Source organism: Zingiber officinale, chromosome 6A (genome assembly GCF_018446385.1).
Source record: "Zingiber officinale cultivar Zhangliang chromosome 6A, Zo_v1.1, whole genome shotgun sequence".
NCBI classification, from domain to species: domain Eukaryota; kingdom Viridiplantae; phylum Streptophyta; class Magnoliopsida; order Zingiberales; family Zingiberaceae; genus Zingiber; species Zingiber officinale.
Genome location: NC_055997.1, coordinates 147446522 through 147469597, shown reverse-complemented (window position 1 = coordinate 147469597; position 23076 = coordinate 147446522). Strand labels below are relative to the sequence as shown.

Here is a 23076-nt window from a genome sequence, read left to right as displayed (position 1 = left end):
ATTATTTGTAGAGAAATAAATCATTGGTGACTTTATCTTTAAATAGTGATCATTGCATTGGAGACACCTGAGAAGGATTTCGCCGCTAAGAGTCATAGGTTTGTTAAAAACTTTGTAAAATTTGAAAAGTTTAAAAAAAAAAATTAATGAGTGCGGCGGTAAGCTTTTAGGTTTTTTTGTTTAAAGATATTTTCCAAATTTATTTTTTTAACTATCAGTTGCTATATTTACTTTAGTATTTTTATTTTATTTTATTTTTAAAATTTTCACTATTTATAGATGATGAACTTTTTTTAAATTTCAAACTACAACTATCCATCTCTTTTATTGTTCATCCAAATTAATCATTTGATCCTATCATTCTAATTTTTATTCGAAATGGATAAAAATACTAGTCGATCTTTTAGTATTTTTTTTTTTGAATTTATAAAATCTTGAAAAAAATGCAACGCTTCAAAATAACCGCACTCTTCCTAATTCTCAATTATACCCATCAAAATTTCAAAATCTTTCTTATGCTCCATAATATCCACAAAATCTTTCATATTCTACACAATATCCTCTAAAATTTTAAAATATTCAATATCTTCAACAATATCCTCCTAATATACATCTTCCTTCACCACCATCGGTCATGATCTTAAATGAATCAAGAAGAACTAGTATAGATATATCCAGAGTCGATAAAGAACTCGCAACACCACTTCTCCCCTTGAGTCTCAGTTTCCACCACATTTGACACAAGTCAAAGTGGAAAAAATTGATTTATTAAATAAAAATATTAAATTAAATTTAAAAACATAACATTTTTAATTTATTAATTAAAAATTATAAATAAATGAAATTAAAGATATAATTAATTAAAATATTAAGTAAAAATTATATAAAGATATTAAATGAAAAAATAATAAATAAAGATATGCAATCTATAATGTAGGACCCAACAAAAATTGTATGATATTTTTTTATTACGGAGAGTAATGATGAACATTCGGTTAATTCGATTCATAAATTAACCGAATTAATAGAAAACATATTTAGTATTGGCTAACTGAATCAAATCAAAAGTTTACTATAACTGAATTAACCGAATCGATTAGTTCGGTTAACACTAAATTAACTAAATTTGTTTAAAATAATAAAAAAATATACAAAATTAATATCAAATTAAATGAATTAACCAAATTCTCATCCTAGAAAGGATAGTAAGATTTTTTATTTTTTGATATGATATTGATATGATATATTGAAAATTACAAACAAATTTATGAAAGAATTTAAGTGTTGGAGATGCCCTTAACATCTAAACCTCTTAATGGTAACAACCCGTGTAATGCTGTGCAAGACACAAAAGTCCTTGGCTATAATACTCTCATCCACAAGCCAAAATTTGAAGGAATGGACAATGGTAAAGCATCAACTATTTTCATCTTAGTCTGGAAATGAGCCAATTAAATCTATTTTATAATGTTAAAATTTATTTGATGAGAAAATCGAGTAAAATAAGTCAAGTAACAATAAGGAATTTGGTTCTAATTTAACTTATATAATTGTTTGAAATTTTTATATTTTGAAAGTTGTTGTTCATTTTTAATTTTTTTATCATGTTGATAAGAATTTATTGATAAATATGTTTCACAAATTTAATTTACAAATATTGTTCATAAATACTACTCAGTGTGAACGTATGTAATACAATGTATAAATACATGTAAATTATATAAAATAAATATTTACGGTAAGTAATTAAAACCTATTATTTATTATTTATTCTATAAAAATCTCAATCTGAAAATAAAATAGAAATTAAGTTATTAATTATACCTACATTATATAACGACAATGTCTTGTATCACTTTACAAATCGATAAAATAATTGACTTTTTATCAAAAGAAATGATCATATTTTTTTATTTACCCAAAAAAGTATTATAGTTTTAAAACTATTAAAAAAATATCAAAAATAGTGTTATTATCTTTCTACCCCCTCCCGCTAACCTCCTAAATCCTCTCTCTCTTCGTTTTCTAATGCATCCCTTCTCTCTAGGATTAAAAATGGTCGGATATTTTCCTACATCAAGCCCACCATTGGGCTTGATATGATCCAATATCAGGTCTCAGTGTGAGCCTGATATTTTCGCACATCAAGTACAATGTGGATCTGATATAGTCTAATATTAGGTTTAGTCTGGACCTAATGTGAGCCTGATATGATCCAATATCAAGTCTAGTGTGGGCTTGATATTTTCTCATATTAGGTCCAACGTGGACTTGATATTTTCTCACATCAAGGGTAACGTGAACCTGATATTTTTTCACATTAGGGCAACGTAAACTTGATATTGGATCATATCAGATCCATTAAGGGATGTATTGAAAAACAACGTATGAAAAGAGGGGATTTAGAAGATTGGCAGGGAAATAATACTATGTGTTTTTTTTTTTTTTATTTTATAGTTTTAAATTCATGGTGCTCCTTTTCATAAATTAAAAAAAAAATGTGATCGTTGATTTTGGCAACAAAAAAATTGATAATAAATGAAATACAAAGATCGATATATGCCGTTGTGATTTTTTTTAGAAAAAAATTAATGAGTAATATAGATTATATTATGTAATGTAATATAAAATAATGTATAATACTTAATAATGTTGATTAAAATAAAGGTGTTTTTTTTATCCCATTAGAAGTCTAGAACTCTTTGATATGAAAGACGAATATAGAATCTTAATTTTTTTACCGTCGTATTTTTTTACAAATTTTAATTTAGGTAAGTACTTTATCAACATATATAGGAAAGGAACATGTCTAAGTATCAATACACATTAAAAAAATAGAAATCAAAATAAAAAAGAAATAACAAAGATGGATTGATATGATAAGAAGGAGAAAATTATAATAAAAATTAAAAAAAAGAAGGAAAAAAAAGATAACATAAAAAATCTATGAGAATTGAGGCCGCGAGCATAAACGATGCAGACAGTAAAATATATAAATATATCAACACTATGCTATATATTAAAAATATTTAATAAATTAAACTAAAAAAAATATAGAAAATTCATTATAATTAATCTGACAGTATAACCGTCGATCCTTAAAAATAAAAAATTATATCAACGAAATAATAACTACTATAACAAAAAAACAGTCTAAGTCATGTAATAACTATACCAACGATTATAAACAGATAATATTGAATTCACAGTTCTGACTATACCAAGCTCAACATGTCATCTCACTGAGCTTCGGTTAAGTTTGTGCTTGGACTCGACCGCAGCCCTGTCCGATTCAACTTCAATCCCAAGTTGAGCTTCACTTTGAACTAGTGAACTCCTCAATTAAATTCATCCGAAAGTTATCTTGGTTGATCTGGGTTACGGTTCGACCATAACTAGATCTGTATCGAATCGAATCTGCACCGGTCATAAATAATCATAATCAAACTGACGTAGATCTGGTTATGGTAGTAGTTCAATAAAGTCTGATCCTCATTCATTGTTCATGTTTCTACATAGCCAACTGCTTGTACTTTTTGTTTTATCACTTTAAGGGGCTTGTAAAAATTTATGCCTAGGGGTCATGACGCAACGAGAGATACTGTAGGTACTGTAATTTAATCCTAGCTAGCTAGGAAGTATTTATAGAATTTTTTCTTCTAGACGAGGTGCTTAATGCTGAACTTTTTTATTGTCTGTCGAGAATTTTTCCTAATTTATTTGAATGACGATGAAAAATTTCAATAGAACTAAAAATAAAAATATTCATTTTATTGAAAAAATCATATAAAATACTTGCATGTAAAAAATTATTTATTAAATTAATCAAGATTATTTCAAAACTATTACAACAGTTGGAATAGCTGCTGTAATAGTTCTATGGTGATTTTAATAATATTACAAAAATCTTGATAACTTTAAATAATTTTAATCGAGATAACTTTTTATACATATAAAATAATCTTTATATATTATTTTTGATAAATCAATTTTTTAAAAAATTTGTTACAATTATGATATAGTTGTTAGAAATAAAAAATATATTAGAGTATTATTTAAAAAATACAAAACAATAATTGATAATTTTGAACATTTAAAATTGAAGACGCAGGCAAGTTATTAGAGTAAAGTTGTCATCTTCTAATCAACATGTTCTCATCGACAAATTAAAATTTATACAAATGGAGGATAATAAAAGCAGCAACCAATTTCATCAGAGTCGAGAGATAAGCCAATTTAATTAATTTAAATTTATTTAATAAGATAATTGAGTTAAGTCAAATCAAATCTAAAATAAATCAAGTAATTTGACTTGATTTCTTTTTCTATGAGTTTGGACTTAGTTATAATTTGGTTCCTTAAATTTATTTGAAACTTTTACCTTTTAAAAGTTTATGATTAATTTTATTTTTTTTATTTATTTATCATATTAATAAAAATTTATTGATAAATATGATTCATAAATTTAATTTATAAATATTATTCACAAACAATACACATCTCTATTCTCATCAATATTATGAGATTCGAGGTAAATATCTCCTTTATGTGTTAGTCATTATTCCAAAGATTAGTAGCAGTTCGTGATTTATCTTCTTCGTGTTAACCCTGAAACGAATTAATAAAAGTCCTGGGACGAACGTGTTCACCTTTTGTCACCTTTAATATTATCGTTTGAGATGAGTCATGTCATAATAAAAAATTCTTAGGAAGCCCCATCTGCCTGCAAGGCCATTTGTTGATTCGTTGCGAACGACGAATGGGCTGGGCTCTCCAGAACATGTCTTTTCTCGATCCACCTCATCCTCGCGGGGCCCAAATCCTCTGCGTCTCACACGTCGAACAGAAGCCAACAGATCAGGAGAGCTAAAAATGGGACCAATTTAATAAAATTATGTTTATTATGGAATCATTGAAGTACAGTTGCCAATTTATCTTAATTATAATAATTATGTCGCCTGAATCCACCACCGACACCGTCAAGCAAGCTCAAGCTCAAATCTCCTTTGGTTTGGATCCTCTCAATTTCCCGCAGGATCCAGACGATCCAAAAGCATCACATTAATATGAGACAGTGAGTGAGTGAGTGAGAAAGGATAGTCCTCACTGCTCACTGAGCAGAGCAGAGGCCATGATGGATTCCGGCGGCACCACCACTCGCCGGAGCAGCAACCCCGCCCGCCTCGACCCCACCGCTCCGCTACTCCTCGACATGCCGACTACGCCGCCCGCAAAGCAGCCCATCTCCTCCTCCTCTGCCTCCTCCTTTTCCTCCCTTCTATTTCTCCCTTTCTTTTCCTCCTCCTCTTCTTCTTCTTCTTCTTCCTCCTCCTCAACCGTCTTCACCGCCTTCATTATTGGCGCTTGGTACTTCTCCAACATCGGCGTCCTCCTCCTCAACAAGTACCTGCTCACCGTCTACGGCTTCCGCTTCCCCATCTTCCTGACCGCGCTCCACATGGCTGCGTGCTCGGTCTATGGCCTCGCCGCCGTCCGCGGCCTCCGCCTCGTCGCCTACCAGCCGCTCGCCTCCCGCGCCCACCTCCTCAAGGTCGCCGCCCTCGCCTCCATCTTCTCGCTCTCCGTCGTCTCCGGCAACGCCTCCCTCCGCTTCCTTCCCGTGTCGTTCAACCAGGCCGTCGGCGCCACCACCCCCTTCTTCACCGCCCTCTTCGCCCTCGCCCTCACGCGCCTCCGCGAGCCGGCCGCGGTCTACGCCGCCCTCCTCCCCGTCGTCCTCGGCATCGTCCTCGCCGCCAACAGCGAGCCGCTCTTCCACCCCCTCGGCTTCCTCCTCTGCCTCGCGTCCACCGCCGGCCGCGCCCTCAAGTCCGTCGTCCAGGGAATCCTCCTCTCCTCCTCCGACGTCGAACCCGCCGACAAGCTCAACTCCATGAATCTCCTAATGCACATGGCCCCCATCGCCGCCGCCATCCTCTTCCCCCTCGCGCTCTGCTACGAGCCCGGCGTCCTTGCCGCCGCAGCCGGCAAGATCCGCGCCGACCCCTCCCTCGCCCTCCTCCTCTTTGCCAACGCCACCGTCGCCTACCTCGTCAACCTCACCAACTTTCTCGTCACCAAACACACCAGCGCACTCACTCTCCAAGTGCTAGGCAACGCCAAGTCCGCCGTCGCCGCCCTTGTCTCCGTCCTCGTCTTCCGCAACCCCGTCACCGTCATGGGCGTGCTCGGCTTCGGCATTACCATAGCCGGCGTCGCCCTCTACAGCGAGGCCAAAAAGAGGTCCAAACCATCATCGTAATCGAATCCATTCCGAAGAAAAAACAGAGACAAAAAAATTTGCAAAATTTCCATTAATCGATTGGCGGTGTCGTCATTTCCATGATAACTTTGATCTCTGTCTCTTAAAGCATAAGGGATAAGGACGGAGAATCTATTCCAGGAAACACTTCCTTTGATCACAAGATTGGAATTTCTATTTTCTATTTTTTTTTTCATTTTCCTTTTGGCAATTGTTACAATAAAAATTGTTCTTCGGCCAATAAATTATTTCTATTATGTTCCTAGTTCCCTTTTAGTAGGAGCCAATGAGTGGCAAGAAAAAGCAATTTATTTTTATTTTTTATTTTGCAATTTTGGATCGTCATGTCTTTTAGTGCCATATAACTTCCAAAGGCACTTAGTCTAAAAATATGCTTCAATCATTGAGAAGTTTACAGTGTTATCACAACGCAAAATCATCTTGAAAATTATCCCACCAAGAAATCATACCAAAGAGATCTACTCAATTCTATTATGTCTAATAAATTGCAATGATTGCTTTTGCCTCTATTATTATCTAATAATTTTCTCTCGAATCTAACTGTTCATTTATCAAAGACCTTGTGCAGTGAAATCGTAGAACTCGTCCGGGTTCTCAGTTATTGATGATCAAGTTTTTGATCCTATTGGTTTGGTTGTCCTCAATATCAAGCAGTCAGTAGACTCAGTATGGTCAGGCCATGTAGCGTTTAAGCATTTGTCTGGCCTGGGCATTGAAAGTGAACCATGGTGATTAGTGATCCGTCACTTCGCCATCAATGCTTGATCAATGGGGCACAGCTTTAGCTTGTGGACTCTTAGGAAGAATTCACCAGGTGATGAGTAAGGTATCATGTGGAATGTTCCGCTCATCTGATTTTTAGAATTGAATAATGGAAGATGAGAGTTGAGAAAGGGCCCTCAAAATTCAATATCTTTTTCTCGTGCTTTAAAGTTTAATTAACGCCAACAAAAAGTTGTATTGTTTAAGCATAGACTGTATTGTAGTCAATATATTGTCAGAGAAAAATTCTCAATTTACTCCTATAACTGAATGTGATTGTCATACAAAAAAAAAAACTTGAAAAAGAGGAATCAAACATATTCATCAAACATTAACATCAAATACAAACAGTAGTAATTTAAATTCAGCATTCAATCTGATATTAGGGTTTCTACTAGTTTATACAACAATATCATCGTTAAAGCAATACATGCATAGAAATCCTACGAGGGAAGATCATAGTGCCAAAACAGTGCTCATTTTAGAGGAATTCGTGTATTTATTCATACGACTAAACTGTTGGTTCATTCATGGCACCTTTGGTTTTGAAAGAGACCGAGACCAATCACGGCTGCGACTGCCACTGCATCCTTCCAGTCTCTTGTGGTTTCTCGGGGGGAAGAAGAAGGGCCTTTCCTCTTGCCGTTTGAGCTCTGCTGCTGTTAGTTACTACATGATTAAAGACCAAAAGGTGGAAATTAGGGTTATATGACAACACAAATTATCGTATCATGGCCATACAGAAAAAATTCATTTGGTTCTTTGTTGGTTTGTGCCGAAAAAAAATGGTATTAATATTTTTTTTTAAACAAATGTAATATTAATTGATAATGTTACAAGCTTTATGTATGTGCTGATGTTGAATTGAATATAAACCAAACCACATCAACTGAAGTATTCTATGGTAAATCTAGCCATACTAATTACTAGAAGATTCTTGAAGGAACATTGCTGTTACTCAAAGCTCAAGCAAACAGTTCGAGTGCCATTGACCTATCAGTTTAACCTAGCGTATTAAACACCGACATTATCAGTTATCAGCACTAAGCCTAGGTAGCTTTAGCAGAAGATGATTGACTAACAAAGCTATGATAAAGCATTGAATAAGGTCAAAACTCAAGCAAATAATAGAGCTTCAATTCCCTATCAGTTTTTTTTTTATCACAGAAACATAATCTGAAGTGGGGAAGAACACCAGTATTATCAAAAAGAATCTCCTGACAACCAGATCAATTACTGCTGCAGGATATATTATAGTTATGATTCTGAAAATATGTGAACAACGAATAACTCTTCAGGGGAGAGTTTTTGATGTGTGCCAATAGAGGGAGAATGTAGGATTTAAGTTAGGCCTTTGTCCCTCTACGAAAGGTTGGGGGAGAATGTAAGGTCTATATTAATGCCTTCATTATCCAACGGAGGAGTTTGCCCTCTAGGAAGGGAAAGCCTTCATTATCCAAAGGAGGAGTTTGCCCTCTAGGAAGAGAAAGAATGAAGAAAACCCTCATTCATGCCTTGGCATGAAAAGAAATTGAGGCTATGAGATTAGCATAACTTAAAGGTATTATTAAACATCAAAAAGGAGGAGATTGTTGGTACAATATCCCCTGGGTCAAGTTGACCAGGTTGACTAAGCTTGAGTTGGCTCAAACTTAAGTCTCGATGTTTGATTTTCGATGTTTGATAATACATGGAGATTGCAGATGCAATCGTCCGATTGGAAAGATTGTTGATACAATTCCCAATTGGTTAAGAGATGACTAGTTTGATGTGAAGAATAGTCAAGTAGATCAAGGATGATTGGATACTTGACTGGGAAAATCCTAACTGAAGGTTAGGCAGGTGAAAGTCCCGGTGAGTGAAGCCGATCAGTAGGAAAATCCTGGTGAGTGAAGTCAGGTGAAAGACCTAGTGAGTGAAGCTAGGCAGGTGAAAATCCTGGCGAGTGAAGCCGGGCAGTGGGAGAATCCTAGTGAGTGAAAACCCTAGTGAGTGAAGCTAGGTGAAAGTCTTGATGAGTGAAGTCAAGTAGATGAAAAGTCGTAGTGAATGAAGCTAGGTAGATGGAAAAACCTGGTGAATGAAGCTAGACATGTGGTAATCCAGATGGGTCAAGGTTGACCGGACACCTGGTGCTGGGAAGCTCAAGTAGATCAAAGGATTGACTGAATATTTGACACGAGGAAATCTAGATGAGTCAAGAGTGGCCGGACATCTGGTGGAAATCCAAGTGGGTCATGGAGGACCGGACACTTGGCACGAGACAATAAGTCCAAGTGGGTCAAAGGATTGACCAGACACTTGGTGAAAAAGTCCTAGCAGGTCAAAGTTGACTGGATGATAGGCATGAGGAGTCCCAACAGGTCACGGTTGATCGGATGTTGGATGTGGAAACCTTGGACTTGAGTTTAGGCAAGTCAAGGTTGGGGTAATCGATCGACTAATCGATTGATCCAAGCCCAATCGATCGGCCGATCGATTGGGAGAGTGCTGCGACAAGCAGCGACCCAATCGATCGGCCGATCAATTGGGAGCAAATATCGCGAGCACAGAGAGCTACCAAATCGATCGATCGATTGGGGGTTGTTTCTTGTGCGTGGACGCGAGGGAGGTTGAATCGATCGGCTGATCGATTCAAGCCTCCCCAATCGATCAGCCGATCGATTGGAATTCGACCGTTGCGCAAGATGCAGGCGATGAACGATTGCGATGGCTGGGATGTGACATGGCAATCGATTGGGATGAAGCCCAATAGATTGGGAGCGAGCTGCAGGAGCGCACAGTATATAGCCGTTGCGAGCATTTTTCTTAGTAGCCTTTCGCCCGATTCTTCTCCGACGATTTCAAGCGATTTCTCCATTGCTTCTTCGCTAGTTTTTGAAGGCTCTTGGGGACAAGTGCTGATGCACTTCCAAGGTTCAAGAGGCAACAACAAGCAACAAGTAAGCAAGAAGAAAGAGTTTTCATTTGTATTCTTGTGTTGTTCTTTTTGCATGTGTTGTATTTTGTTGTGTGAGTTTGTACCAGACTTCTCCGCCTCTGGTTGCGACCGAGAAAAAGTGTTTTTATTAGTGGAGAGCGTGTCGTGTGCAGATCCTTAGATTAGTCACCTTTTTTTGAGGTGGATACCAAGTAAATCCTAAGTGTTGGCATTGCTTGACCCTAACAATCAGCACTAGCTTAGGTAGCTTTAGCAGAAGATGCTTGACTAACAAAGCTATGGGAAAGCACTGCATAAGGTCAAAACTCAAGCAAATAATAGTTATAGCTTCAATGCCCTATCAGTTTTTTTATCACAGAAACATAATCTGAAGTGGGGAAGAACACCAGTATTATCAAAAAGAATCTCCTGACAACAAGATCAATTTACTGCTGCAGGATATATTATAATTATGATTCTGAAAATATGTGAACAAGACATATCAAATCAGTTTGACTCCTTACTGGAGGAATTCTTCATAATTTAGATATAGTTAACAACAACTGTATTTTTACAAGGTAACGTGAAGAATCCAACAATTACTCCCAAGAAACAACATGATCACGAAGTACATACAATTATACATTCCATAAAATCATGCAATATAAAATATTTGTGGAACTTCAGTTACAGTAACGCATTGAGAAGCAATAAAGCAAAAACTGAAACCAACATATAAGAAACTAGACACTCATGTGCACACACAGAAAAACTAAGTAACAAAATGTCTATTTCATATTTCTCAAATTGAGAACATACCTATTGAATTTTGGCTGGATGGTGAAAAAAACCATAATTCTTATATCAAAAAATTTATAGAAGAGAGCAAGTTGGACCTTTGACTGTGATCTAAGAAACAGCATTAGATGGCTATCATGCCTTTCTTACTATACAATATACATTTAGCCTTAACTGGAGCTATCTCATTTAAAACAGATTTGAATTTAATTTCTCATGTAATCAAGACGATCTTTTTGCTATGTTATGGTAGCCAACTTGAATGTTAGCTTATGTAACCAACTACTCAGTGATCAATGTATACTAGTTCTTTAGATATGCAACTTGCATAGTCATCAGCTAATGTCAAGAACATGTCAAATGCCTACTTAAATAGTAAAATCTACAAAATACAAGAAAGAAAGCTTCATGAACTTATAAGAACCGAATCAATAATTTATTCAATGATCGAATTAGACTTGATGTCTCTCTTAAACTTCTCTTCTATGCCTAACTACAATATAGCCATTCTGCCACCAAAATCATAATGGAAACATTAGGTCATTATTGCAGGGCAACAATAACCCAAACACAAGTCTACTGTGATGCCAGATTTAAAGTATATTCAATATATGAAGCCAAAGACGAGCTTTAATGTGATGTTGAATTAAAGTTGAATCAATAATGCATGATTACTAAAAAAGATATTCAGGAAAGAAAAAATCATAAATACTCTAAATTCATTGTTAGAGAAAAAGTTAAACTACAGGTGTGAAATTCAAACAAAGGTTGAAACAATCTCATATTTTTATCATGTCCTAATATGATTTATCATGTTTGTCTCCTAATACCAATTTCAGGGTTTCACTTTGCATATATAATGATATTCCAGCAATCACTTTATTCACGCTTCATTCAGGGTGTCAAATAATGTAATCCTTTTCTTAATAACCATTTACCTTGGCAAGGAAATAATACTTTAAAAAATCTATTCCACATGATAATAATTACAAGATCATAAATGAAAAAAATTATTGAATCAACTAATTACTTACTAAAGCCTTTATTCTCAAAGGAATCATGCCCCTGGTCCCATCCAGGCAAGTATTTCTTAGAATTCCCTTTCCAAGCATTCTCAAAAGCAGGAAGCTCATCTAATGTTAGGAACAAAGTCAAATTAATCAAATTAGGAGGAAAACAATCATCCTCAAAGCTGTTCTAGAACAAAGCGTCTAACCTTGATTGAGATTATGTAACGTCTGCATTGTGTCTACCCTCCCATCAGAATTCAGTTTTCTTGTGACTGAGTGACCCTGATAAATATAATTACTAGGTAATTTTATAAAGGGACAAAACCTATGATGTACAACATTGCATCAGAAACTCAATAAAGGACCTTGCAGCAAGTTCAGAAAAGATTATTTATGAAAACCTAATTTTAATATTCTAGTGACTTCCATTTTCAGAAAACAAAAAAGATGGAGATTAGAATTCCAACGCCCCAACAACTTGAGGCTTGGAAACAAAACTAGTGGAATTCTGCCTGAGCATTACTAAAAATTATGAGATCAAACGACTCTGTAATGTAATATTGTAATACCAAATATATCCCTACGGTTCCAAACATGAGAAATTGAATCACAGGTCTCATTTAGTCATTTCCGCACTTTAACCAAAATATAAGAATTGAAATCGTGATTCTAAGAAAAAAAGGGGAAATTATGATAAGGTGTCCAAGCATATAATTTTCCACCGGTTCCAAACAAATCGATAATCAAGAGAAGAATGTCTATCCAAGTTGTGCATACTTTGTCATGAAGCCCACGAGATATCCTATGAGTAGCTCTACCAGTAGTGGTGTTGGCTTCCTTGCTCTCTTCCATAACAACCTGGCAAGATTATAAAGCACAGTAGTGTAAGTGGAATGCTGAGATAATTTGATATTCTGTTCCAATTCACAGTCTTGATCACTTACTCCATTGCCTCCCATTCTCCTTGTTGTGGATGAAGTGTGATATGCACCATTTGGGCCACCATAAGTCACAGTTGAGCTTTGGAATGTAAAAGTGTTACCCTGTGGTTGCATCATCCCAGGGTGATTGAAGTTGTTCATATATTGTATATGCCTGCTCTTGTTTTCTGAAAACAAACAAGCTTACTTAGTTTCCTTCATCGGTTAATAAGCATTGACACTTAATAGCCTACAAGAAGCTGAAGCTATCAGAAAGGTATATGTGTACCTTCAAGTGCTTCATCAGGTTCCTGAACAAATGGCTCCTCATATGGCCTAGAATGTTTTCTTGTGTTCTCTTTGTGATCCTCGCCAGCCTTCTTTTCATCTCCATCATCATCATCAGAGAGCTCCTCAATTACAGGACCCTTCGACTTATTGGCTGGAGGAGCCTGCTCCAAGAACCAAGGGTTGCTAGTCTCCCCAAAGAGGGTTCCTTGATCAGGAAACATGCTAGGACCAAACATGCTAGGTCCCAACATGCTAGGTCCCAACATGCTTCTTCCCATTAAGCTTCCAAATGGCTGTGTGAAGAAAGGATCATCAAAGGGGTCTCTCCCACCGAAAACACTAGACATCAAATTCCCTGGTCTGCGGAAGCCACCAAACCCAGCAAATGGATCCCCAAAACCAAAGAAGTCATCCATACCACCTCTTCCCCTCTTCATTTTCTCAGAGTATGACTCTGCGCAAGGAAAATGAAATCCCCATCATGCATTAAGCACAAACGATCTCAATAACTACTTAAATCTTGCACAAATAAAGAACAATAACTATAACATGACTAACAAGAAGAACAAAGCCAAGGCTCTTCTTTCCTTTAAAAAAATAATGAAGATCGATTACGAAGTTCCAAATTTTCCAGTTAGATAACATGCCAAGCACGATTTATCTCAAAACTATAACAAGTTTATCCACTAATCTGACAAATTAACGTTCTGAAAAGCAAAACCCTAGATCATTTCCAAGAAATACAAAACTCTTCCCACAGAACCACGTCTAGAACAAGCACCGATCATCACTACATACAGGAAGCCCTACAAATTGTTTCAAGACACGAACCGACAAAGCCTAATTCGATAAAGGGGGAAAAAACACGCACCGCTCTCCGAGCTACGAACCGGGAACGACGAGACCTCCTACGGCTGCGCGATCGTCCGCCCCAACGATGACGGAATTGAGAGGAATCACCGACGACGAAAGTAGATCGCTTAAAGGCAAAGCGAAGAGAATATTTTCACTTTGCACCCCCGATTCCTCCTTTTCAAAATGCCGCCTAGAGATTTTAATTCAACGTTTTACCTCCTATAGCTTCGGCTATTTGCCAAACTACCTCCTTACTTTAAGAAATAAAAATTAAGTGTTTTTTAATTAATTAATTATTTATATTGAAGATTTGAAGATGCAGCACAGCACGAGGCTGCGTTAAAGGCGACAATTATTACTCTCATTGAGTTTGGCTTATCTCGCTGCATGAATTGCAGAAGCACTGAGAGATGATCACCAGTCGAATATTTGGAACAGAGGACTGGACTCTGCAGTGCTTTCTTTAATCACAATTTCTGTGGCCAAGGCAGCCAAAGCTGACATCGAAATCATTGAATTAATCCTCACTGGGGATTACCAGTCTGCACGTCCGATTGCGCTTGGCAATTGGGCCTAGGCAGGCTTTTTTGATGGGCCGATTGCTAGATGGAGGCCCGTTAACCAGATGCCAGCTGCTTCCGAGTCGGCCGCCGCCATCTCCGCCGCTCTGCGCTCCCTCCGGCCCCGACGGGTCGACGTTGCAGATCGCGTCGCCACGCCTCCCCCACAGTCCTCGCTCGTCGTCTTCGCTCCGGACGAGCGGTGGGTAGATCAGAGGGGGCCGGGTCTGGCCCCCCGTACGGAGGGCGGGGGAGGCGGGGACCACCCGTGTGCCAAAGCCGATCGCTGCCGCGCTGCGTCGGTCGGTGAGCGACGGGGTTTACGCCTGTTCCGTACCTGAAGAGATCATTAATTGCGTCGAGAGGCTTCTCGGTTTAAAGGGCGCTATTATTGCCCGATATATTCATTAGTTTTGTCCCGGAACCCCGATTAAATTCGACCCTCGAAATTTACCATTCTACCCTCGCACCAAGAGGAAAATAACACCGACACGGCAGCAAACCTTGAACACAAGCATCGCCAAGCTACCTAGCGAACGATTTGTTTTCAACTTCAGCTATCAATGAAAGTGTCTCTGATCGTCTTCCAATCTGAAAAAAATGGATTCCTATTAATGGAACTGCAGCACTGGGCGATCAAAATGGCAAGCTCTCGTGACTGCTAAAGAGAAAGGGCTAGCTGACAGTGAGAAAGAAAGCAAAAGGCAAGCGCTGGGAGACAGAAAGGCCATATGGTCTCGCTCGTCAGAGAAAAAGCCACCCAAAGACGATGTCACGAAAGAGAAGCCCTTTATGAGCTTTTGCCGATTGCAACAGGCGCACTAGGGTTCAGATTGCTCTTCCATGTCCCCCTCCCCGGTGGGCCTTGGCGGCTGGACTTTGAATCGCTGCCTGCCCCGGTGGTGGGTCTCAACGGAGATTCAGTCTTTTTTTTTTCTTTTCTTTTCCCTTCTCCGACTGTCTTCTTCTGAAGTTGACCTCCGGCTTACCATTCTGGCTCGCCATCCGCCCAGCCATGGCCTATCGACCAGTCATCTCCTAGAAATGATAAATTAGAGTGTTAGTCATGCCAAAGCAGGCAGCGTTGGGAACTTTTTCTCGTAAATCAATCATTGATAAAGCTGGCAGGAAGAGTACTGCTTCATTAATCAATAGTGCAGCAGTTGATAGAATCCAAAGACGCTAACGTGCATGCAAATATCACAAGGCCTCTATTCTACTACCTCATATTTTTAAGGTCATGCATGCAAGGATTTTAGGACAAGCCTAGATATATAGGCATGTGAAATACATGAGTAGGGCATGCCGCCAGTGAATTGTTTGTTAGTCCTGTGATCATACAAGGCCAGAACTAGTCGAGTAGGCGTGTCTTCCTTTCAACGAGTCTCTGCAAATTCCAACCTTGATCTGCAAAGCTTGCTGTTCAAACTAATCAAATTCAAAGTTGATAAAACAATCACTCGAACAAATAATTGACAGTTCTTTATGCTTCTACTCCCCACTCCAAACAAAATCTCGAGTAAAAGTCAGAAGAACAAGGCTGATCAAGAACTCAAACAAAGAATCAGCATTCCTACGATCCTAGTCTATCAAGAAAACAGAGGTTACAGCGCTGAGGAGGCATCGGCGAAGTCTCCAAGTGCGTCGTCGTCCGCCATGTTCGGGACGTCCACGTCCATCGTCTCGGTGAAGGAATCCATCTTGGCGATCGTCGAATGGGCGGTGAGAAATGCCATCTTCTTCGGAACCTCTGAGTGAGCGTGAACGTGCATCCATCGCATCAGTGAGGAATCGCGCTTGATCCCGCAGGAAGTGGCGTGGAGGAAAACGAGCCTCACGGCGATCTTCTGGAGGCATTTGAACTCACTCAAGCAGGTCTCCCACACCAGCCTACGGCTCTGTGGATTGGCGACCTTCATCTTCCCCGTCGAGGGGTCGCGCTGCTTCGCCTGAACGGCTTGGGCGTAGAAGGGATCCAGTCCTTCTGACCTCCATTTCATTAGCTCCATCAGCGCAATGTGAGCTTCCTCCGGCGACACCGACCGCGTGATCAGCCGGCCGACGTCCTTATCTTGCTCCGGGGACAAGCGCTTGAAAGGGGGGAGGCACTTGCCGCCGGCGTCCTTGATCAGGAAGAGTGGATCCAACACGAACGCTGCTGACCATGCCGGGTGGTAGTTCTTCGAGAATCTCGTCTCAATCAATTTCTCCACCGCCTCGCTGTTCATGCCGTGCTTGACGCCCCATTCTCTGACCCTGGTCCTTAGCTCGTCCCAGAGAGGCAGGCATTGGCCGATCAGTGGCCGCTCGAGCTCGATTTCATGGGCCATGGCCGTCACTAGCTTCACTAATGAGTGAACGGACTCCAGTTCGCTCCAAAACCCACCATTTTGAATCAATTCCGCCATTTCTCCGGCGAGTTGTTCCTCGCGGTAAACCAGCTTGTAGTCCTCGTCGAGAGCAGCCATTCGGATCGGACGGGCGAATTCCATCACATCCTCCACCACTGCTAGTTCGTCTGAGGCTCGATGAGCACCAATGGAGGCAGTTCTTGGAAGGCGAGCGTGCCCGTGCTCTTCGAGCTGATACCTGAGAAAAATTCTTCGGACTTGGGATTGGACGTTGATGAAATTGGCTAACTTGAGGCAGTGGCCGGAGACTTTTCGAAACAGGGGGAGCTGCTGAGCGAAGTCCTTGATCAAGCCGTTGAATGCTTCGAGTTGGCAGGAGAGGTTGACCATGCGTTCGTTCCGGCTCTCGAGGTTGCGGAGCGCCGTCTTCTTGAAGCGGTCGGCGACAATGCCGGCGCACCGTTCGGTGAATCCCTCACATAGTTTGGCGACGGCGTCCCGCATCACCTCCTCGGCGTAGCTTGAGGGCGCTCTACTGACGGTGAGAATGGAGCGGTGGAACAATGTTTTCCCGTTGGGGAGGTTCACCGCAAAGCTCACAATCGCGTGGTCGGATGACGTGGCCGATGACTTCCAGCCGTCGGAGGAGAGCTGGAAGAAGGCGGCGTCGTGGATTCTGGCCTCTGAGTCGGAGAGGACCTCGAGGTATCGCGCGTGCAGTTGAGATAGGATGAGCCGGCGGGAGGAAACAGACGGGAGACCGACCTGGTTGAGGAACGACCGGAACTTTGGGTGGTCGAGGGAGGAAGGGGAGACAGAGACTCCCGACTCCAAAATCCAGTCGGCGAGGAGGGCGAGGGCGGCGTCGGCCTGTGGTTTGGGAAGAGCCGCGGCGGGGGCGGCCATGGGGCTCTTGAGCTTCTTCACGCTATCCTCCAGCCTGGCAAGCGCGACGAGGTCCTCCTTCCCTCCCGAGAGAACGAGGGCCGGCTTGGTCAGCGGCGGCGGCGGCAGAGCGGGCCATCTCATAGCCAAGGGGCAGCGTCGGGGCGAAGCGGGCGGTAGGGAGGAGATGGGCAGGGGATCAACCGCAGCGGAGCAAGGCAACGAGAAGTTGGGGCAGCCGCCGCGCTTCAGATGCTCAGAAGCAGTCCGCGAGGGGTTCGAGGCGGAAAACAGAGCGGAGCAAAGACCGCACCGGAGCTTCGTCTCCGCGGCCTGCCCCACCCCGGCAGGAGTCACCACCATGACCGGCTCCAGGTGCGCCCAGTACCACGCCCCCTTCCCCCTCGTCGCCTTGCTTCTCACCGCCACCAGCCTCTCATACCGCTTCCTCGCTGCGCCGGCAACCATCCCCTCCGCTACCCCCTCATCGCCGGCGACCTCCTTCACCTCCGCCTCCATCCAACTCCCCACTTCCTCTCCCTATATATACCTCCGAAACACTTACCTCCACTAACAGCAGCAGAATCTCGCCCATCCATGCAACGCCATGAACTTCAACTAACAGTCACTGTCTCCATCCATCATTCAATTCCTGTTCTTTCTCTTCTCCTCCACGAAAGAAGGATTAAATCTCAATCCCTCCAACTCGTAACGAAGCAGTCAAACCGAGAATTCAAGGGCCTCTGCAAAAAAAAAAAAAACATAGGCGTCTAGTAGCGGTAGTAGGTGATTGCCCATCCTAGCTCACCATTGCCGCTGCCGCTGCTGCTGCATGATGCCTCAGACGCAGCACTAAAGCAGAGGGGCACAGCCTTTCTTGTAAGCTGCATCTCCATCTACAACAGGAAGATTTGTTGGTAGATTTATATACATCTCTTCCTCTCGCGAGGCCTGCTCCTTCTGGCTCCACTCCTCTTCCACCTCTTGTACTGTTGTCCGTTCCTGCATCGTCTTCTACCTTTTTACTGCAATCATCTGTACACGTATCGCGTATCCTCTACTTCATCTCCAAACTCCCAAATTTAGATTGCGAACTTGCTCCAATAGATGAACTGGATCGAGAATGCAGTGTGATGCATCCTCGTTGCTATTTTTAGGCCCTGTACTGTTTGACAAACCATCAACTCGAGCACCGATAATCTTCCAGCAGCTTCATAAAGCAGAATGCATATATTTGGAACCGTGACGTTGAGATGCTTAAAATTCGATTTCATTTAATTCTTTTTATTTTATTTTTCAGTGAAGATGGTAGGAGAACTAATTTAGAACGGTAACAAAGAGATAAACTAGTTTCTAAACAATTTTAAAAGTAAAGAAATGGAACTAAAGGCTGTCCTTTTAAGCGAAGAAAATGAAACATGCATGTAAAGAAATAAACGAGACGTTTTGATAAGAATTTTTACTTATCCTGTCCCAACGAAGGAAGTTGAAAAATTAAAAAAAATGAGATGATTACATAGAATGAAGATTTTAATCCTGTAAAATAAAATTAAATTAGGGAAAGATCTAATGTTGATCCTCCGATACTTAAGTTAAGGAAAGATCTTTTTTATTTTCTTATCTCCTCTTGTGTAGTGTCATTCTTGCACTGGATGAGCGGTCCGAGCGGCTTGCTTTCCTGTCAGACGGGTTATTTGAGCGGCTCGTTTCTTGCCGACTGAAACAACCAACTACGGGTTGTCCATTCATCTGACTGACCCATGATGTCATTTGTCTAATCGGACAGGTGATCCACTCGACCACTTATTTGTCGACGGAATAACCAGACAGCCACCTTTAGCCGAGACTCTTTCGGTAAGTTCATGACGTTGACCGCCTTGACTCTGACCGACACCGATTGACCCGTGGCAGGTGGGCTCCCCTTTATCGTCGCATCACAAGCCTCCCCCTCAAGTCTAGTTGAAGGAGGCTGCATGTCCGACTTACTGGACCACTGGTTTTATTGGTGAGTTCTACGTCCGATCGGAGTGTTCGATCCCTAGTATCTGATCGGTGCATCAACCAACGCCGCTCGGTCGTTGTCTAACCTTGGAACATGGACGATTGATCCAGTAACCTTATGCAGATCGGGGCGATGAGCCGCAATACTTACGAGAATTTTCCAAATGCATTTCTTTGAGTGAGCGTGGTCGTCACTGATGTCATCTATATTTCTTGAAATCTGCGCAAATCCTTGACAATTATGGCCAAACACGTGACCATCCCTTTTAATTAAGTTCATTAAATGTTGTATGGTAACCGCCTGCCATGTGACCCTCTTTCTGTCCCCGCATGCCTAACAAGACAGGCGGATATCTTCTATTGACGTGACTAGCGCCCTTTTGAATTCAACGGTCAGATATTCTTCTAGGTTTTCGAAACCTTGGATCGGACGGTTGAGAGCAACCGACTGTGAGGTTTATAAGCCTCGCGTGTGCCGTCGTCTTCTCCACTTCGTGCCTTCGTCTTCGAGCTTTGCCACTGTGGCATTCCGCTTCTTTGTCGGTGATCTCCCTGTACTCCGGTAATCTCCCGCTTCTTTAATCAATTCTGTGTAATCTTCCTTGTAAGGTCTTCGATCGATTCGGTCTAGTGTTCTTTATCGTTCATCTTTAATCTTGTTCCTTCGTTCTTTCGATGGCAAGCTCATCTCAGCCTCCCGTCACCGTCCCTGGACTCTGGTACATTTCAATTGAGTCTAGGTTCGACGCAGGCGATGCGGAGAGTTTGAGGGCTGTATATGAAATTCCGCTTAACTATCAAATTGGTCTCCCCTCTGACTTTAACTGTCCGGTCGAATCGTCGCCTGATTTCGTACCATTTTTTAGGGACTAATTTACCGCTAGTCTGTGGTTCCCATCCACCCTTTCTTTTCTACTATTTGTAAATATTTTCGTATTTCTCTCCGCCAACTAGTGTCAAACTCCTTTCGGTTAATGTGCGGGGTCGTCGTTCTATTCCGCCTGCATGACATTCCCCTTACTCAGCTCTTCCATTATTTTTATTATCCTAAATTGTCTGAGCCGAGAACCTTCTTATTCCAAGCCTGAGTGGACTTAGTCTTTTTCGATAGGATGTCGTCTTCTAATAAACATTGGAGGGAATACTATTTTTTTGTCAAATTCCCCGATCGTCCCGATTTCCCGATCGGCTGGCAATTAGAGGTGTAGAATCTCCCAAAGCTCAAGAAATACAAGAATCGCTCGGACAACCTCCATGCAACCTCACAATTGGCTGGGCAAAAGTACCATATTCACAAATTGTTGCACGAGGGGGTCCTCTACGCGTTTGACTTGGGCCTGATCCACACGAAGCTTCCGTCCAACCTAGGTATGCTCCTGTTTGGTTATAACTTTTGAATCTAACTGATTTTTTCTTTTCTTTTGCTGCTCAAGTCATGTTGCATGCACGTCTGGCCTGCAAAGCCAAGCTAGCGAACGCTGAGATTAATGTGACGACCGTGGCTGAGTTGGAGAGCTGAGGTGTGCAATCGATCGACTCACAAGAAGACCCGTTTGGAGAGAGCGAGGGAGTGCCAGCCTTAGTGAGCGAAGGGATAGCCAGCCGAACGCCTAGCGGTGGAGCGGTTGGTGCATCGAATTATCCCTCCGCACGGCTGTCGGTGATTCTGGTTGAGAGGACGTTGGACTTGACCTCTTCTGGGGAACCACTGATAAGCCGCAAGAGGCGCCAGGTGGAGGCGACATCGCGATCTGCTTCCTCCGTGGTGCGGACCCCCACTAGGACTAGCCCGTACCTTCCTTCCACCGAACGGGTTGAAACCTTGACGCCAGCCCCCGCCACGATGACTATTCCCCTTACGTCATCGGATCGGGCACCATCCCTGTCCGGTCTACCTCAGGGAACTATTTGCCCGTTGCTAGTTGCTTTTATGCCACCGCCGCCGAAGATTCAAAAGTATGGTATTAGGCCGACATCAACATCTCGCCCATCTGGCAGAGTGACCTCGACCCAATCAGCCCCGAGCGGCCGATGCCATATAATAACAGTTATCTAACTTTCGACTGAGGAATGACATGAGTCGGACGATGTTGAATCCCGAGCCCCCGAGCACCAGATAATCATTTAGGGGTCGCTCGCACAAATATAGGAGGACGCACGAGCCCGTGCGACGATCATGCCTCCAGGGGTGCTCACAAACAACCATACCTGTCCACTGGGGTAAGTGTTTTGTATGTTCTTAATGTATCTCCGATCGACACTTATAATTTCATGGTTCCTCGCAGTATTGGATGGAGAGTCTGGCCATGTGTCAAAGGTTGATATTTTTGGAGCAAGAAGTCAAGCAGCTGTGTGCGCCAAGCGACCAATCATTTGCTTCCCCATGCACAATTGGAGCAGAAGAGTGTTGAGGTGGCTCAACTAAGAGCCGATCTGGCTAAGAGCGCTGAGCAGCTAGAGGCGAAAAAGGGAAAAAACGCCGAGCAAGCCACCCAGTTAGCTCGGCTTAATAAACAGGCCAACACACTTGAATTAAAAATTCATTCGGCCAACACTAGGAAACTCCGGGCTATTGAAGATGTTAGATCGAATGAGTGTGATAGAGGGGGGTGAATATCGCGCTCTTTTAAAACTCTTCTTTTTATTTGGAAATCAAAATCGTGTAGCGGAAAGTAAAAAAGACAAGTTCGTTTACTTTGTTCGGAGTCTAGGTCGACTCCTACTCGAAGGCCCGCGGTCCTTGACCGCACCGATGGGCAATCCACTATAACCTTTCTTTCCGAAATCCTCGGAAAGAAGCAGATCGTACAAATGAGCAAGATAGTAACAACCTACTATTTTGCTTAAGTTAATTACAATGCAAGCTAATAAAATATACTGACAAGTAATTGAGTTGAAGTTTTGGTCGGCACTATCAGACGGAATGACTTGCAGAGCTGATGAAGACTTGTAGCACGAGTAACTTGCAGAAGAGAACTTCAGTCGATCAGAAAGTGTTATCATAGCCTCAAACCATGAGCCTCTTTTTATAGGTGTAATGGGCGTTCGGTCGACCGAACCAGCTCCCTTCCTTCCTTGCTGGAGTCTGACGCTGGCTCGATCTTCTGGCATTAATTGGTCATTAAGGGTTCGGTCGACCGATCCATCTTTTCGGTTGATCGAACAGGCTCCTTCCCTGTTCATCGAGATTTGCCGAGATTCGCATTTATTGTGCATTAGTGTTGACTGGTTCAGTCGACCGATCCATGGGTTCAGTCGACCGATAAGCCCTTTTTCCTTTTGCTTCTGATAGATGATGTTCAATTGGCATGTGTTGAGTCATCATTGTTTGGTTGATTGATCTTACTATTCGGTCGATCGATCAAACTTTGATCGGGCTATGATATGTTCTGGTCTGATCCGAACACTGCCATGATTTCTTCTTGTTCTATCGACCGATC

The 23076-nt window shown here is 41.6% G+C and overlaps 3 protein-coding genes across 3 annotated transcripts; 1 reads left to right on the top strand and 2 right to left on the bottom strand.

The window, feature by feature from the left end:
• The first annotated feature begins 4953 nt into the window (after positions 1-4953).
• On the top strand, positions 4954-6527 carry LOC121998604 (probable sugar phosphate/phosphate translocator At3g11320). The gene has a single exon (XM_042553590.1). The coding sequence runs from the start codon at positions 5132-5134 to the stop codon at positions 6260-6262; it is 1131 nt and encodes a 376-aa protein (XP_042409524.1). The 5' UTR covers positions 4954-5131; the 3' UTR covers positions 6263-6527.
• Positions 6528-7399: 872 nt separating this feature from the next.
• LOC121998606 (myeloid leukemia factor 1-like) lies at positions 7400-14011 on the bottom strand. The gene is made up of 7 exons (XM_042553592.1): positions 13856-14011; positions 12983-13438; positions 12718-12881; positions 12551-12631; positions 11980-12055; positions 11798-11896; positions 7400-7714 (listed from the first exon to the last, which is right to left on the bottom strand). The coding sequence occupies exons 2-7, from the start codon at positions 13419-13421 to the stop codon at positions 7611-7613; spliced, it is 963 nt and encodes a 320-aa protein (XP_042409526.1). The 5' UTR covers positions 13422-13438; positions 13856-14011; the 3' UTR covers positions 7400-7610.
• Positions 14012-15769: 1758 nt separating this feature from the next.
• LOC121998603 lies at positions 15770-18823 on the bottom strand. The gene is made up of 2 exons (XM_042553589.1): positions 18444-18823; positions 15770-18378 (listed from the first exon to the last, which is right to left on the bottom strand). The coding sequence occupies exon 2, from the start codon at positions 18152-18154 to the stop codon at positions 16004-16006; it is 2151 nt and encodes a 716-aa protein (XP_042409523.1). The 5' UTR covers positions 18155-18378; positions 18444-18823; the 3' UTR covers positions 15770-16003.
• Between the last annotated feature and the right edge of the window lie 4253 nt (positions 18824-23076).